This window comes from Melanostigma gelatinosum (genome assembly GCF_949748355.1).
Source record: "Melanostigma gelatinosum genome assembly, chromosome: 7".
NCBI lineage: Eukaryota > Metazoa > Chordata > Actinopteri > Perciformes > Zoarcidae > Melanostigma > Melanostigma gelatinosum.
In genome coordinates, this window is record NC_136640.1 from 28,070,769 (window position 1) to 28,088,719 (window position 17,951).

Sequence of the window (17,951 nt, forward strand, 5' to 3'; positions counted from 1 at the left end):
AGCACAAGCAGAGTGCCCTTTAGTTCCATTATATTGATAAGGCAGACATCTCTACGGCTGATTCCAATTTAGATTTATAAATAGCAGTACAGGCAAGAAGACAAATGTGTATTTTTGATTTTGGAGTGAACTGTCCCTTTAAGTCACTTCTGCATTGGCTTCACTTTTCAGACCCGGAGGCTACTTCCACCTATTTTATATCTATGATATAAGGAAATGAGGAGCGCGCAATATTCGCGATATTCACCCATAACGAGTCGCCCATTTTCTTCTGTCCCTAATGTTTTCGTACAAGGAACAGACATTGAACTAAAGAGTCATTGAGGTGATGGTGGGACAGGTGCAGGACTGACACGGTAGCTAACATATAAACATACAGTGAGTTCTCCACTCACAAGAACAAAATGGCGTCTGTGAATTGTCCATCGCGTCTCTCTCTGCTTTCCTGTCTCAGATCCTGAAGCGCGGTTGCCATGTGAACGACCGCGATGGTTTGACCGACATGACGCTGCTTCACTACAGCTGTAAGGCTGGAGCGCACGGAGTTGGTAAGATACTTATTTGATATGATGCAGTCAGTCCGTCTGACTCGACCTGGTTCAGCTACACTGTGTTTGTAGGAAGGTAATCAGTAAAAGGAAGAGCCTTGTTTGTATCTTTTAATTAAACCAACAATGAACTGATTCTGCTGATAAATATAATGTGTTTAGCCGAAGCACAAAAGATTTTCGTCATTAATCGATCGATCGTTTGGTTTGTAAAAATAGTGAAAAGAGTGAGAAATGGCATCACAATTACCCAGAGCCCCAAGTAAGACCTTCACAATGTTTCTTTAGTCCAACCTACGGTCCAAACATCAAAACTATTGATAATACATTTATACATTATAACATCTGGAACCATCAAATGTTTTCTTCATGACAAATTACTTCATCAACATAGTTCGAAATAGATTTTCTGTCAATCGACGAATTGATTGTTGGACTCATGGTTTCAGCTGTACTTGTACATTTTCATATATTTTGGATGCAAACATCTGAATTAAACAATTAAGTGAAGCTGTCAATCAAATGTAGAGGAGTATAAGTATCGTAGAAAGTGTCATTAAGACGCACACGTCCTAGGGTTCAGTGAAATGACTCCAATGAGCAGAGATAAAGCCCAACATCAGTTCAGTCAGTGATCTCGGAGGATCTGTGGTGTGACGGGCGGCGTCGGGGTTGCTGGTTCTTTGTGCTCCTCTTAGCTCGGTCCTCACTGTGTGTGCAGGTGACCCGGAGGCCGCGCTCCGTCTCAGCAGCCACCTGATCGCTCTGGGCGCCGACGTGAGTCTGAGGAGCCGCTGGACCAACATGAACGCTCTGCACTATGCCGCTTACTTCGACGTCCCAGAACTGATCCGAGTCCTGCTCAAAGCCACTAACCCAAAAGGTACACACACATTGTTCGCAGCTCAAACTCAGGAGTGGTGGTTGATGTAGACGTGTTCTTCTTTTGTTGTCTCCGCAGTGTTGAACTCCACCTGCAGTGATTTCCACTATGGCACAGCCCTCCACATCGCCGCCTCCAACCTCTGTCTGGGTGCAGTCAAATGTCTCCTCGAGCACGGAGCCAACCCCATTGTCCGGGTAAAAACACTTTGCTTTATTCTTGCAGGGTGAGAGTCAAGCTGTAGCTTGATGATCATCATTTGTTTTCAGTACGTTCTTCTGTTGGTTCGGCTGGATTTCCATCGAATTGAAATACTCTGGATACTTTACACAGGGTTCGTACGGTCATGAAAAACCTGGAAAAGTCATGGAATTTTAAAATGGTAATTTCCAGGCCTGGATAAATCATGGAAAAAAATAAAATTCCAAAAGTTTTGGAAAAGTCATGGAATTTTTTTACATTCATATGTTCATGTCGTACATTTACGCTGAGTTTGAAATAATTCATATGCTTTTAAAAGAACGCTATAAACAGGCATACGCTCTCAAACTCTCAGTGCGAATTATTCGCGCTGCCAGTGAACGCACCTTAACAGGTGACATGCCGACCGCTTCCCTGAGCTACTGTGATAGCAACATTAGCTCGCGAAGCTACAGCGACCCCCATCGCCGGCTTTCTAACCACAGCGAGGGCAACTGCGACGCCGAGCAGCATGTCTCTCGCTTCGGCGAACAAGCAGGCGGCGATAACTGATGGCGCTGTAACAAAAAATGACGTCCTTACTGCGGAGGTAATGTGGACACTGAAGGTTGCCAATTCCCACTTTTCATTTAAATCATCAGAAGATGCCAGCCTGATATTTCGCCGGATGTTGCCCGATAGCCAGATCGCGGCACAATTTGATGAGCTGGATGACTTAAAAAAGAAGAGGGCAAGAATGGAGACTGATATTAGCGCACTCGAGAGATCAGCAGATGAATATGCTGAGAAAGCAGAAGCTACAAACCAACTGACCTTCATCACCAAATCTAACAGCTTCCGCCGAACTGCAAAAGAGAAGAAGGCATCTCTGCCGGAGATTGAAAAGCAGATAGATGCGGAGCTTGAAGAAATGAAACGCTAAACTGGCACTACAGTTCAGTTAAGTTCCCGTGGACAGTAAAGCACAAATTTCTTCTTTCATTACAACTTGTTCAGGTTGCCACGAGCTATTCTCTCTTACGAGCCTCTCAAGGGACAAGTCTGTGTGAGTGTGTCAGTCAAACACACATAAAAAGCTCTTGTTATGTGAATGTTGTTTTATAAACCTGTTTAAATGTGAAATTGTTTTTGATGATTTATGTTTGAAGAGTTAGTTGCCAACTCGTTTTGTTAAAATTTGCACTAAAAGGGAATGCAATGTGTGCACTAGCTGGATCCTACTGAATGCCTGTCAGAGTGTTGTTATAAATGTTGTTATTCTAATCAAACTATTGTCTCTCATTCATTTGTGTCATTTAAGGTATGCTTTAGAATTCTCATTTTTAGTTTAAATACTACATTTTCTCACTTTTTCATGTCTACACCGAGATTTCACAAAATGTTTGGTCATGGAAATTTGGTGAAAAGTCATGGAACTCCATTGGTCCAAATGTGTATGAACCCTGTTTACACTCTTTTCCCCAGACATAACTCCTCTTGTGGATAATCATATCATATCATGGTCATGATTCTGTCCTTGCACACTCCAACCCCCCCCCCCCCCCCCCCCCCCCCTCCCTCTCTGCAGAACGATAAGGGCCAGGTTCCAGGGGAGGTGGTTCCCGACCCGATGGACATGACTCTGGACAAGGCGGAGGCCGCCATGGCGGCCAAGGAGCTGATGCAGCTGCTGCTGGACGCCGTCCCTCTGAGCTGCAACCTTCCCAGAGCCACGCTGGCCAACTACGACAACATCCCAGGAAACCTGATGCTGACCTCGCTGGGGCTGAAGCTGGGGGAGCGTGTGATGCTGGACGACATGAAGGTCAGAGGCTCACTGAGGATCAGGGATGTTAGTCCGTCCACAACATGTCTTAAACAGACATTTGAAAGCAGCTGGTTAACTGCTGGTTTGTTAGGAGGGCGATCGTTCAGGAAACTATCTCCAAACTAGATTTATTGCTAAAAGGATACTTTTCATATGTGTTATTAGATTACATCAACATCAAAAGTCAAACATTCATTGATCGTTTGTTCACATACAGGGAGGGAGAAGCACCAGCTGCTCAAGAATGAATGCTGCCATTAGACCTATGACAATGAACAATTAACTTTCCAAAAAGAAAAATAGAAAAGATTAACTACATGTTGTGTAAAAAGCATGTCTGTGATAATCTTTTAAATCTGGCAGTCCCACGATAGCCATCAGAAAGTGCTTCAGACTCAGTTTACTATTTGAATGTAACGAACGATTGACAGAAAGAAGAGACGCAGTGGTCTTAGTGTGTGTTAGTGCTGCACAGGAGGTTTCACTGCTTGTCCTGGATTGGAGAGCTGTACTGGGTGCTCCTTAGGGCTGACTGTGGCTCAGGGTAGCCTTCAATCACAGGATCTGCGGTTTCGATCCCCGGCTCCGCTAGTCCATGTCGATGTGTCCTTTGACAAGATACTTAACTTAACCCCAAATTGCTCCCAATGAATGGCTATGAATGATTAGTTATACCTGATGGGCAGCAATCAGTGCATGAATGTGTGTGAATGATGACATGTAGGGTTAAAACGCTTTGAGTGGTCGGACGACTAGAGAAGTCCATTCACGATTCTTCAGTCACACATGTCGTGGTCGCAGCCAGACAGGAAGATTGATGACCAATTACCAGCAGTGTTGTTTGTATAATAATATCCAATGGTCTCACAGCTCTACAGCTACAGGAACCAGAAGGTCCGGTTGACTTGAACTTGAACCTGAGCCTCAGTTTTCCACCATATTCACATGAACACATGGAGCATGTTGCTGATGCATTTGCTTTTTACACCCTTGTTTCATTTCCAAATATTTACAGCCACGGGTTCTATACGTATAAATTTGCCTGTGAAAATAGAAAATGACACATGCACTGTAGAATGTGGCGGGCAGGAGGTGAAGTGAGGAGGGCATCATCCTTCAGAAATGTCTGTAAACAAGACACTGAGCTGCGTCCATAGGGCCTGATTATCTCGAAACCAACCTTCAAGGAATACATTACATTGGAACTATAAGTGCTGAGTCAAGGTTAACAGGACTTGCTCGGCTCAAACTAGGTTGTGCAACATGTTATTGAGCCACGTTTGAAGGTAGTTATAACTGCTCCAGCATGAGCCAGTTGTGTACATTTCAACTTAAAAACACTTGCTGTCAGTTAAATAGATGGTTAAACATGAACTCAAGATGACATTTCTGGTGCTTTGCGTCGCGTGAACGCAATCCTGCAGGACAGATTACAGCCGGGGTTGTTTTGTGTGATGGCTGCCTTTTATCCTTCACACCCTCATAATGTATGAGCTCTGAACAGTGTGTTCTCACTGTGTAGCTCCAGAGAGACCAGAGCAAAGATGACAACCCACCTGCAAACCTCAGACAGGTTGGTTGGGCTCCGGCCAGAAACGTAGACTAACTGAACTCACTGCACCACTCTGACAACATGCTCTCTCCCTGTGACGTGTCACTCCACCTGGAGCTCTGATGTCACGTCTCCTCCCTTTCATAAAATACAGCAGCAGACACTCAGACTATCTACCTCCATGCAACCTAGCCTAACCTGATGGATCTCTGCAGTCATGTTTCCAGCCTGTGAGAGTTTTCACCTCTAACTTCAGGTCTCTGTGTGTCTCTCTCAGTCCGGCACTCTGAGGTTTTGTGGCACGACCGAGTTCGCCAGCGGTCAGTGGGTTGGCGTGGAGCTCGACGAGCCGGAGGGGAAGAACAATGGCAGTGTGGGCGGCGTCCGCTACTTTGTCTGCCCTCCTAAACTAGGTAACATCTGCTACCATGGTCACTGAACCCCTGCAAAGACAGCTCCGTTTCCTTCTTCACGACTCCCAGCTGGATGACGGTTTCATTGGGTCTGTCTTTTTCTGCCCTGCAGGCATTTTTGCCCCGGTGTCAAAGATTTCCAAAGCCGTGGATCAGGCACCTTCATCAGTCACCTCCACCCCCAGAACACCCCGTATGGACCTGGCCTCTCGCCTCACCCGGAGGACCAAGAAGGAGAAAGAGAAGAAGGAGAAGCTGAGAGAGAAAGGTAATGTAGCTCTCATATTGTCCGTGTGTGGAATATTTGTGACTGTCAAATATAGAATTTCTCAAACTAGACTCAGCATTTTAGAATACAACATTTAATCCACGGCGTCTTGACGAGTCAGGTGTGAGTCTCTGTGATACAGTATGTTTGTCTGCCGTGCGTTCTCAGCCCAGAAGAAGAAGTCGTCAGTAGCAAGTCTGGATCCGGAAGGAATGAACGTGGAAGTTGGAGACCAGGTTCTGGTGGCCGGACAGAAACACGGCATCGTCCGCTTCTACGGCAAGACCGACTTCGCCCCAGGTCTGTCTTCTGGGCTGACCTTTTTGACATTATTGCTGCCATAACTAGATATTTTACTAATCATCTGCGGCCGATCTGAAGCAAAAAAAAGTGTGTGTGTGTGTGTGTGTGTGTGTGTGTGTGTGTGTGTGTGTGTGTGTGTGTGTGTGTGTGTGTGTGTGTGTGTGTGTGTGTGTGTGTGTGTGTGTGTGTGTGTGTGTATGTATATATATACACGTATGTATGTATATATATACACGTATGTATGTATATATATATACACGTATGTATGTATATATATACACGTATGTATATATATATATACACGTATGTATATATATATATACATACGTGTATGTATATATATATATACATACGTGTATGTATATATATATATACATACGTATATATATATATACATACGTATATATATATATACGTATGTATATATATATATATATACATACGTGTATATATATATATATATATACGTATGTATATATATATATATATATACGTATGTATATGTATATATATATACACGTATGTGTGTGTATATATATATACACGTATGTGTGTATATATATATATATATATATATATATATATATATATATATATATATATATATATATATATATATATATATATATATATATATATATATATACACGTCTGTGTATATATATGTACACGTATGTATATATATATATATGTACACGTCTGTCTGTCTGTCTGTCTGTCTGCACACGTATATGTGTGTGTAGAAATTTGAAGACTGTTTTCATTTCATCATATGATCATGTATCGTACAAATATGCAAAATGACAAACAAATTGGGTGAGATTACAGAAGATCTTTAGCTTTTTTTTGTTTGTGTTATTACTGTTCCTATGTTTTTACTTACTGATTGAATGTAAATAGTTACTTTTAAAACACTTCCTTTGGCCTAATAAATGCAAACTGTATGTGTGTGTGAACTAAGCTGCACTGCTGCAATAGAAACTAATAGAAAACATGATAACATGCCATCATATGGCACTTTGTTCATTGTGTATTGTGTCAGCTGTTTCCATGTTCTTGTCCTGGGTCTTTGTGGAGAAAAATCATTGAAAACTGGCCACCACACAGACATTGTTTTGTTAACTTATTTAATACATACGAACGGCCCCCCAAAAAACAGTGGCTATAGATCAATGAAACAACAAATGGAAGAAAACAGAACAAAATAAATCGTGACGCCACAGTGAAAATCTAACAAAGAGTGATCATCACGTGGGGTAGCACATATCCATCAACAAAGAGTGTTTACTTCCTGTTAGGTTCCTTATACAACAGAAAATTAGACCAAACATCAAACTGTCCCTGCTCATTTTCCGTCCTTGTGATTAGAGCCACCAGGACAACCTGTTTTTCATCACTAATGGCGAAAAATCCAAGAATAACTTCGTCTGGGGGACTTATCATCTTTTCCTTCAGTCCTGAGAAAGTGACAGCTGTCATCCATCAGTGATGATTCCAGCAGGTGTGACCCGAGCTCTCTGTGTCCCTGCAGGGTACTGGTTCGGCGTCGAGTTGGATCAGGCCACAGGAAAACATGATGGCTCGGTGTTTGGAGTCCGCTACTTCAGCTGCCTGCCCAAATATGGAGTGTTTGCTCCGCCCTCTCGGGTCCAGAGGTAAGACACCACAAAAGAATCTTTTAGTTTTGCTAATAATATTCTTTCAAAGCAAGATAACTAATACGGCTGAGGTGCAGGACGGGCATAGTGTGAGGATGTCAGAAGTGCAGGGTGATTCATTCAAATCAAAATACTGCAGGACGTTCAAACCTGTGGAGGTCTGATGCTGTGAAAGAATCCCTTATAAGCCTGGAAACATTTGGTTTAGTTACATTTTCTTCTCATGAGAAATTCACTCTGACAGTATCTTCAAGTGTCTAAACGCCTGGCTGTTTTCATCGTTGTCTTATCAGAATCGGAGGCCCGAAAGAAGGCTCCCAGAATGACAAGTCCATGGTGAAGAAAGTCCACCAAGTCACCAGTAAGTACCTTTCATTGTTCTGTTGCATCACACTGACTGACAGTAAAGTGTCTGGAGAAAAGCAGGAGATCATGATGGACTCAGCTGACATCTGCCACATCTGAATTTGCATAATCACGACCTCAACTACATGCAAATGTGGTCGTTCCTTCGTTGGACTTGTTTTAGATACTTGTGTCATGGCTGTTAAACTGTGTCTACTCATTTTTCATTCTCTGCAATGAACTAGAAAATTTGATAATTCCATTCCTGATCAGAATGATGGTCAAAACTGCCAAAACAAAACCCCAAATGAGACGAAATGTGTATAATTCTGTTTTTCTTGTGTTTTGTTTCTTCAGTGCTACTTTTATAAAGTGTCTTCTATTTCATTTTTGTTTATATTCAAATTAACATATTTGAATATGTCTTTTCATAATTACTACAAATCCACGAACTGCAGAGTGCAGATACATGAATACGCAGCATGACGGGATGCTGCGTCATTAACGGACAATGCATCGAGTCAAAATCAATCCAGCAACACTGCGGCGCTAAAACACTTATTCCACCACACACTCAAGAGCACGAGCCATTCACATATTCTTCACATCAGAGGGAACAATATTAACCAGATCATGAAAACGACATCATAGACAAATGAACACAGTAACGCTACTGCAGATGTAAAACACAAAAGCACTTCACTGACCAAAGCTGCTGTTCACTTAAAGACAAAGTGCATCCTCCTTTCTTTGTTAACAAAGAGTTCGTGACACGGTTGTACAGTAACGTTACATCGGTGCGGTTCAGTTCCAGTAACAAGTCCTTCTGGATTCATGGACGCCAGTGAAGACAGTCGAGCCTCCTCAGTTGTATTTCTTGAATAGGTTTTAATGTGTTTGAGGGCTGAAAATGTCCGCTCCACAGAGGCAGCAGATATTGGGATTGTCACCGCCCAACATGCCAAAACACCAAAAAATGTAATGTCATGTAAACACTTCTTTACATATCTTTAAACTTGAACTATTTCTACTATAAAGTTCTGCTAGCTAGTTTCACAACAGTCACGCTAGCCCACTGACCAATCAAGCTGCACGTTAATGCTGACGTACTTGTAGGCCAGCTAGAAGCTCTGAGACGTCAAAGAATACGCCCAACATGTCAAACTAAAGATCTGATTGGTTGAACACTATGACAATCAACAATATCGTCCCCATTCACTTAAACTGCACATGGATGCACTTGCGAGTCTGCAGGCCTCTGGCTCTGTTCTTACCTAGAGACACAGAGGTGAGATCTGATTGGATAAAAGCTCTACTTAAAACAAGCTGCACTGGAAGCAGAGCAACTGAGGAGGACAGTAGCTGTGCAATGACAACATAAGATAATGGGAAAAATATTTAGAATACATGTAGTGTATTTATGAAAAATAATTAAACTATCAAATAGCTATAACTTTGTGATTCCGTCAGGGCCAGCAGAGAAGGCCTTGCTGGCGCTGACGGCCCACCACTGGCTGTATTGTAAGGACTATGAAACATTGAACAATAATACATAATTTCCTTTCAGGGACCAGAGGCCTACATTCATAGAGCTGGAGATAGCATCACTGGGTTGTGTTTGTGTTGTGATGGTGGTTACAGCTCAGTGACCTTTCTATGAACCCTTAAATAAACCATTAAAGGAGAAGTCCTCTGTATTGATATCACTAACAGACTCTTGCTTGTTCTTTCTTTGTGTCCTTCAGTGTCACAGCCGAAGCGTAACTTCAACACGATGCGTTCTCCTAAAGACCTGACGTCTGAGAACTCCATATCCAGGTGAGAACACAGACACCGGCTCTCCCACTAATAATAAACCTGTTCACATCCTATTCTCACCTTCTGCCTTAAAATATCCCAAAATATTGAAATGTTAACAACTTGAACAGCTCAAGATGGTTGTATGATTACAGAGTTGGCAGTGGTGGGATATAACTAAGTACATTTACTCAGGTACTTTACTTAAATACAAAACTGAGGTACACTTAATTCCACTACAACTCAGAGGGAAATATTGCACTTTTACTTCTCCTTTATATGTATTATTTGTCTTTACAGATTGAAATAAAGTATTTACAATGAGCTCCACCTCAACATTAAAGTGCTGTTTACACATTGTTGCATCACTCACAGGGGACATTTTCTGCCTTTGATATTTAAAGACTTTTACTTACTTTTACTGACATTTACTTGTAAAGGAATATTTTTATATAGCAGTATGACTACTTTTACTAAAGTGAGGTATCTTAATAAAGCGCTATAGCTTCCACTACAGTACTGTACAGTAGACTTAAATCTCCCTCCTCTTCTCCTCTCCACCAGGTTGCTGTTCTGCTGTTGGTTTCCGTGGATGCTGCGTGCTGAGATGCAGTCCTAACCACGCCCTCCTTCTTCTGCTACTCCACCTGACCCATCTCTCCACTTTTCTCTAGCTTCATCTTTTCCTTTTGGCCTCTCTCTCTCTCTCTCACAGCCCCAATCCCTCTGATTTAGCCGTTCTATAGCAACATCTGTAGTGCCTTGTATCTGATCAAAACGTCCTGCATTCCTTTCATGAAACTGAGCTAAAGCAATCGCCCTCAAATATTCTCTTTACACGTCCCATCATTTAGCCGTTCTCATCATATTGTCCCAGCGTTGTCCAAGTTATGTCTTTATTTGAGCCACAGAAACCACATGGCATCAGTGTGTGCCGCTGCATGTTCTGCTTTTGCTACTGCGCGCTTTTGGGTCTCAACCAAATTTGGTGGTTGGCACCAGCTGTAGCTTCAAATTAGGAATAATGCTAATGCTTTGACCCGTGGTTGTACAGTAACAACAATGACGTTTGCCAAACGAATCCCGTGATTGCACATTATTCTGAGACTTGAGAACCAATGGCCGCCGTGGTAGCTGTGAGAGAGCCACTGGAAGCATTCATCTTCTTAATACCTGTAACGCTTGGAACTGCATCTCACACTCCAAGAAACAGTGTGTGAAATATGGTTCTGCAGAGCTCGAAGCATACAAAATGCTTCAGGTATCAGGTTGTTGGCATGTTGGATCTAGATCTGGCTGCTGCTTGACTCACCTGAGGCAAAGACAGTAACCCGAGAAAGCGTTCTAGCTCTAGACTGTGTGTGTTGTCACCTGCATGCTTTAATCTCAGATGTCGAACTGAAAACAGGGTTATTCAACTACTTACTTTTTTTGTATTTTATCGTAGTGTTACAGTCATATTTTCTTATCTTTCAAATGTATGCGACAGTCATAGTTTATTCGTGGTTCTTGGTCTCTATGAAGTATTTCCTGCTCTGTTGTTGATGTGGACGCCAACATTTCATCACAGCAAATCAGAGTCGACGTGTTCTTCACAACAAATCTGAACAAATAGCTGGATTTGACTTTTTGCTTCATCACCTAGAAAAAGAAAAAAGATTCCGTTAATGTAGTCGTTAATAGATGAAGTACCGTAGTCAGACATTATAGTGACTCAACGCCGTGAACAGCTGTCATTATGAATCAGTGTATTGCCATCTCGCTGGAGATAACATACAGTTTATTATGGAATTACTGTCAAGAGCCGCAATCGTTCTCTGTCGTTAACCAAAAGTGCTAACAGACCCAAAACCATTACTTTCTTTGATGCAACTTCAAAATCTAAAAACAGTTTTCTGCCCTGCTACATGTGATATTGATGTTTTTTTGTGTTGCTGCCGTCATGCCTGCGTCTAAAAATAAGCTTCATTTGAATGTCAGCTTGAAAACAACATGTAATCAGTTTGGTCAGCTGTACAGCATGTATCTCCTCCATCTTATTTAGACCCTGGATAAGGTGTCCAGAGAGGCCATGCTATTTGGAGAAGTTCTTGTCTCTGCTTTTCTCCCCAACCTCTCTCATCCCTCTTTCTCCATTGAAATAAGACTTTGCTTCTTCTTGTGAATGTGGGCATCTGCGAAAAGACAAAACACCAGTTGATCTAAACTTGCGTGCGTTGGCTTAATGTTAAAATCTCTCTTGAAGTGTGGATTACTGAAAACAGCAATATGTAAACAGTGTATATCTCTGTGTGGAAATGTGTCTTGTGTTAATGTCTCTTTTACACTCTGTCAACACCCTCACAGAGCGATGAGCATGCTCACGAGGCTGCCGGGCGCCAGACACTTCTTTTTCAGAATTTGGGGTTTTATGATTGATTGATTTCAACCTAAACATTTGCTTTCCTGTAAAGGTGTTTTTTAATCAATCCCAAAAGGGTTTACGGGTCGAGTTAGTTGTCGTCCTGATCGGTGAACAGATCACTGATCAGCTGAGCATTTTGAACACAGACTCCTGCCCTGTCAGCGCTTATGTCAGGGTGTTAGCTGGCCCGACAGTCTGCAGTTCAGCTGGTTTCATCAACTTGGTACGGTGCAGAGCACTGAAGGAAAACAAAGGAAATGGAAAGGGCATAGTCAGCACATTCAGGGTTCCCACATTTCTTTGAAAAAAAAAAATGGAGTTGTGAAACTACAATGTGTCCTGGAACACTGATTTTGGTTTCAGTTAGCTTGGACTTTTTTTAGAAATGTTTTAAAGTTTTATTGGAATCACTAAATGAACTTAATGTCGACTGATATCAAACCAAAAGATGTTTCACATCTATCTCACTGAAGTCGGATATAAACTCTGCTTTAGGACACTTTAAAAAAAAATGCTCCAGCATCATTTGGTTATTGGAACCGTCCTCAATGTTCCACAAGACAATTTCTTGAAAATATGATAATCTTGATGTCACGTACACATGATATGCCGATGAGTCACAGCGTTACTTCCTACATGTGACATTAATACAAAGAGACATTAATACAAAATGTGAAACTGCTGTGTTGCACTGGCCATCAGCTGCTGCTTTCCCCTGCCCTGCCACTCAATTCTGAACAAAAGAGCCGGATGGACTAAAGTAAATCCCCATGTTGTCGTTTATATCTCTTTTTAATTCCACACAAAAAGTGTTTGGCTACAAATGCGCTGCTGCTGCAGCACGCGGTTGGACGCTAAAGCTCCACAAAGTCGCAATGTGCTGACTCTCTCCTCCCAGGTGAGCAGAGACCTCAGTGGAGCTCGGTGATGGAGAGGTTTCTCTTTGTACAGTAACCGTACAGTGCAGTCAATATGTCCCAGTGAAGACTGTGTAATTGTGGAGCTTTCTCTGGTTTTGCCACTAAGTGTCACTAGTGAGTCTCTGGTTAATCATTTCAAGACCGACACAATGTTACTCGAGCTTTCCTCATTACGTAGCATTGATTTGATTTCTTCAACAGTGTATCTGGGCCATTGTAAGTAAAAAGATAATTTCTGGGGGGGGGGTACATTTACTTAATTCTTTGAAATTCAAGTTGCAATTTTACGAAAAATATACTCGGAAATATTGTGGGGTTTTTGTTGTCAAGGGACCACAGGGTTGCAAGGTTGAATAACCTTATCACAACCTTGCATCGCATCAGCTGAAAATTGTAGTAAGTGCACCCACATGGTGTTGTACTCAAACTACGTCCGTTTTTCAAAATAAGGTGTTAATGGGTACAAAGTACACATGGAAATAAGATTAATCTGATAAGATTCACCAGAAGTATAAAATATGTTACCTGTGACCCTTATCAAAGAAAATACCATTCGATTGTGAGGAAAATGTCTTTATTCTTTAATTTCTGGGTTGCTGGAAAAATCCTGACTGATACATTTCAGTTGAGGACATTTGTGACAAAGTCAAACTGTTTTACTGTTCCAGCTTAAAGATGAATACAAATAAAGTATTTACTAGTATTTAGTAGTGTACTGAATTACCCTGCTCTGTAACTATTCATGTTGTACTGAAGCTGGCCCTAATATGCTGTTCTATAGATCTGCTCCATTTAAAGGACTCTGCTTGTTATTGCACTGGTTGTTTTAACTTCTTAAGACTATACAGTATACAGCCTATATTTTGATAACTTCACTAAGTGTACTTTCTGTTGTTTTTTAGTGTGTATGTGTTACGTTGTGCTCGGTTACAGTCCGTATGTTAGTAACTCCTGTTTTAAAAGTGAGTCAGACGAACTGACATTAAACGGGAAACAGGAGAATGAGCGTTGGACCTCTTCATCCTAACAGATACTCACTGCATGCTCTCTCTCTCTCCCTTTCTCTCTCTCTCTCTCCCTTTCTCTATCTCAGTATTTTCTCGTTGGGGTTTTTCAATATATGTATCTTATTCTCAGCAGCATGGAAATGCTTCTAATAATAACAGTGACGACTCTATAAATATAAAGAATTTGATGTTTTTCTACCTCTCCTGTCCATTGCTTTTACTCACAGAAAACACACACACATTTAGTTTTTGTTCAATTCTGTAGTAATACAAACAGTCAGGTATAATGAAGCCTGATTAATTGTAAATTTGCATAACGTCCTATAGTTATTCTATATAATGTTACGCATCCTGCTCCAGGTGTCTGGAAGTTTTCATTCATGAACAGGGCAGATTTTGGAGGCTTTAGTCCTTAAGTTCGGTCAGTGGAATTGAGGGACCTGCTAAAGCCACGTAATGAAGGAAAATAAGGAGAGCTGTTGATGCTGTGTCAGCTGAGGGTGGTATTGTCACTGGAATAAAGAAGAAATGATTCAATATGAAAATGGCTTAAAGAATATGGGCCATAGGTGATGTCGCACTGTCAGACATTACAACGGAGGCCGTTCCCCCTGACAGCGACTTGCATGTACCTGCATGTGAAAATGCAGATGAAGAACCCTCCGACTGCCTTTGGCCGTATCAGGAAGCTATCTAAAGACACGCTCTCTTCCAAGGGCCCGACGCACGAAGGCATCCAACAGAAGTCAGCCATGACACGCCTGGTGACACTTCTCACTCACCTTATTACATACAGAGACAAATTCCATAAACAGGGAAATGATGGTGTATCATCTGCAAATTGGAAAGCTTACAATTATAATTGATATTCAAAATAAACCACAATGGTCTTAGTAATGGCCTTTATAATTTATAATTATTTTCTGAACATATTGTGTGAAAAGCATGGTCAATGGTGTCATTAACATTGACTTATATTTTGTGAACTTATCTATGCCCCCCCCCCCCCCCCCAGGAAAATAGATATTGAATGTTTTTTACATTAGTGACATTAAAATATTACTATTATGCATGGAACCGGACCACATAATGCTAAACATGCGTTTTGTGTTTGCTCGCATGCTCAGTTTCAGAAACAATGGTGAGGCAAATTAAGTTGTTAAGCGTGTTGAATGAAAAGTTCAACTGATTACAAATGAATCTGCACATTGATTCAACTGAAAAAGAACCAGATGAACCTCACCAAAAAGTGAGTGGAAAGTATCCACATTGTTGAGCTGGACAGAAAATGATACTGCAACGCATGCATAACATAGATATATCATATGTTTTAGAATGTGTTCTTCTAATATTGCATCAGTAGATCATTTAATACACTATGGAAAGACTAAATGTCATCTCTCTCACATGTTGCCAGCAGTGCTGGAGGAATTATTTAGATCCATAAGAAACAAAAGCAAGAACAGAATGTACTCCAGTATATAACTGACGTCTCATGCAACGGTTCGTATGATATCTTACAAAAATCCAGCAGTTTCAGTCTTTTTAAAATATAGTTCTGACTTCACAGGTAACAACTTAGTTATATACGCAGCAACACTTAGTAGGTTAAGGAAAATATCGTGAAATACTTAGTTAGCTTTGGGCAACACAACTATTACGTTGAGGAAATACTCGTGTTTGGGTTAAGTTATGGAAGTGACTTCTCGTTTCACACGGGACACAAACAGCGGTCTGCTGGCTAAAAGAGCTTTTTTAGTTGTCAGTGGTATATTAATTAATAATTAGATTATTATTACTGATGTGAGATATATTGATCAATATCTATATTGTGATATGAGACTATATTCCCTTACATTTTGAATGTCATGATATGCACACATTGTTTTATAGTCCATATTGTATGCAAGTGATTATTTATTTACATGCACTAAAGGTCAGTTATTATAATGAACAACTGATATTGAATGGTTGAAATGTGTGCAGTTACAGTGAAGAAAAAAGTTGTAATATTACAACAATAAAGTCTCAAAATATATTATAACTGATCTCGATCTATTCAGCTCAAACAACAACATAAGACTGAATTAATTTCAACTGCATTTATTTTTCAATGAAACAAGGTAATGGTAACATGGTCATTTTAATAATTTACATAAAAATTAAAAATAATAAAAAAATAGAAAAGTCACTATGGTGCGTTTATAAATCCAATCTGACGATCTACACCAAAATGAGAGAGCAAAAAACCCCAGCGCGTTCTATTTACATGGATTACGGTGCTCTGAATAACCAAACAACAGCGCTCCGATCTTACGAACGGTCCAGTTTGTGCCAGAGCTCTGTGACTATTTACTAACGCACCCCAAGATTAAACCACAGTTTAGACCAAACAACCCTCCGTAATCAGTCCAGAGTTTAATTATCAGATGTTTCGTCTTAAAGCGACAGCGAGCATCCACCCTGCTGGAGTGCCCCTCTCAGCACTGTGAGCCGCAGGTGGACGGTCTGTCGGGTTCAGAGGAACGAGTCGAAGAAGTTCTTCTCTGCTCCAGCGCTTCGGGCAGGGGAGGGGGATTTGACCTTTAACCCGCTGCGCTGACGCTTCCTCCTGGCTCTGCAGTTCTTAAACCACACCTGGAAACACAAAGAGAGGCAGACTTAATATGACACATAATAGTAAAAATCGTCTTGGTGAATTAGTGCGTAAAATGCAACCGGGAAACATTTTACGCAACCTGGATAGTTTTTTCTCCCACAATGGATCATAACGTCGGACTCACCCTGACGGTGTCCTCGCTCAGCCCGGAGCTCCTCGCCACCTCAGCGCGCGCCTCCGTCGTCGGGTAGTCGGTGACCTTGAACAGCGAATCGAGCCGCTTGGTCTGGCTGTCGGTGAACACCGTCCTCATCCGGGCCCTCTGACGCGCCGGCGACTGCGCGGACATCCCAACCCGATGGTAACCACCTGCCAGCTGCTGAGCATCTGGTGAAAAGAAGACACATTTAAGTCAAGTGATCAAAAAGTGTGAACTAAAACTTATTTTCAAAATTTTAAAAATAAATCTAAATTTGGTCAGCAAACATCTCAAGTTTAGTTTCATGTGGAGATACCTGCAGAGTCCTGGCTGCTGAAGTGCACGTAAACTCCGGGGTTTGGATAAATGCTGGAGAAGTCTGTGTGATGGAAACCGGCTCCATACGGGTAAAACGCCTCGCCGAAGCTCATCCCTCGGCACTGCAGACAGCCTGGCACCAGGACCGGGAGCGGCGCAGGAGGCCTGAGGTTCCCGGAGTTCAGACGGAACCCAGCAGGGACCCCCTGGAGATATTCGTTCGGTGAGAACTCCATCACTGGCGGCTTGCGTCCGAGCTGCGGGGAAAGGATGCGCTCGATGCTGAAGTCCGACGCTCTGCTTCTGTCCATGATGTCACGTTTCCAGAAAGCTGTTGCTGTGACCTCTGAGCTCTGAGAGGGCTCCGTTGTGTAGTTTTAAACAGAAACAGAGTCCATCACGCACCGGACGGCGCTTTAACATGTTAATGCGATGCTCGAATCAGACTGTTTGATGGCTGAAGTTCAGTCAGACATGAAACGACATCTGGATTCCGTTGATCCTTTGAACTGAAGGATGATGATGATGGGACTGTTTATTTAAAGTGAAGTCAGTTGTTTTGTTCGATTAATCATCAAATCAGCTGTTAACTTGCACTTGACTTCAAACAACTTCGTGCGGATTTCATGATCAGAGGTTCACACACCGCTGGACGAAGTGCAGGTGTGTGGTGTTTATTGAAAATACTTTTATTTTGTTTCACGGTGTAAAATATTTTATTATTTTCGT

General features: G+C 41.7%; 1 protein-coding gene across 2 annotated transcripts in view; it reads left to right on the top strand.

Moving 5' to 3' along the window:
- Positions 1-14,231, top strand: part of clip3 (CAP-GLY domain containing linker protein 3) — a 36,886-nt gene extending 22,655 nt beyond the window's left edge. The window contains exons 4-15 of one of the 2 annotated variants that reach the window (XM_079272412.1): positions 455-548; positions 1,270-1,431; positions 1,510-1,628; positions 3,200-3,436; positions 4,962-5,012; positions 5,269-5,404; positions 5,517-5,672; positions 5,841-5,972; positions 7,507-7,630; positions 7,927-7,994; positions 9,724-9,796; positions 10,340-14,231. In XM_079272412.1, coding sequence (XP_079128538.1) covers positions 455-548; positions 1,270-1,431; positions 1,510-1,628; positions 3,200-3,436; positions 4,962-5,012; positions 5,269-5,404; positions 5,517-5,672; positions 5,841-5,972; positions 7,507-7,630; positions 7,927-7,994; positions 9,724-9,796; positions 10,340-10,394 — 1,407 coding nt within the window. In that variant the 3' untranslated portion in view covers positions 10,395-14,231. The remainder of the gene's footprint in view (positions 1-454; positions 549-1,269; positions 1,432-1,509; positions 1,629-3,199; positions 3,437-4,961; positions 5,013-5,268; positions 5,405-5,516; positions 5,673-5,840; positions 5,973-7,506; positions 7,631-7,926; positions 7,995-9,723; positions 9,797-10,339) is intronic. The other variant, XM_079272413.1, reaches the window with a different exon arrangement.
- Positions 14,232-17,951: the final 3,720 nt, after the last annotated feature.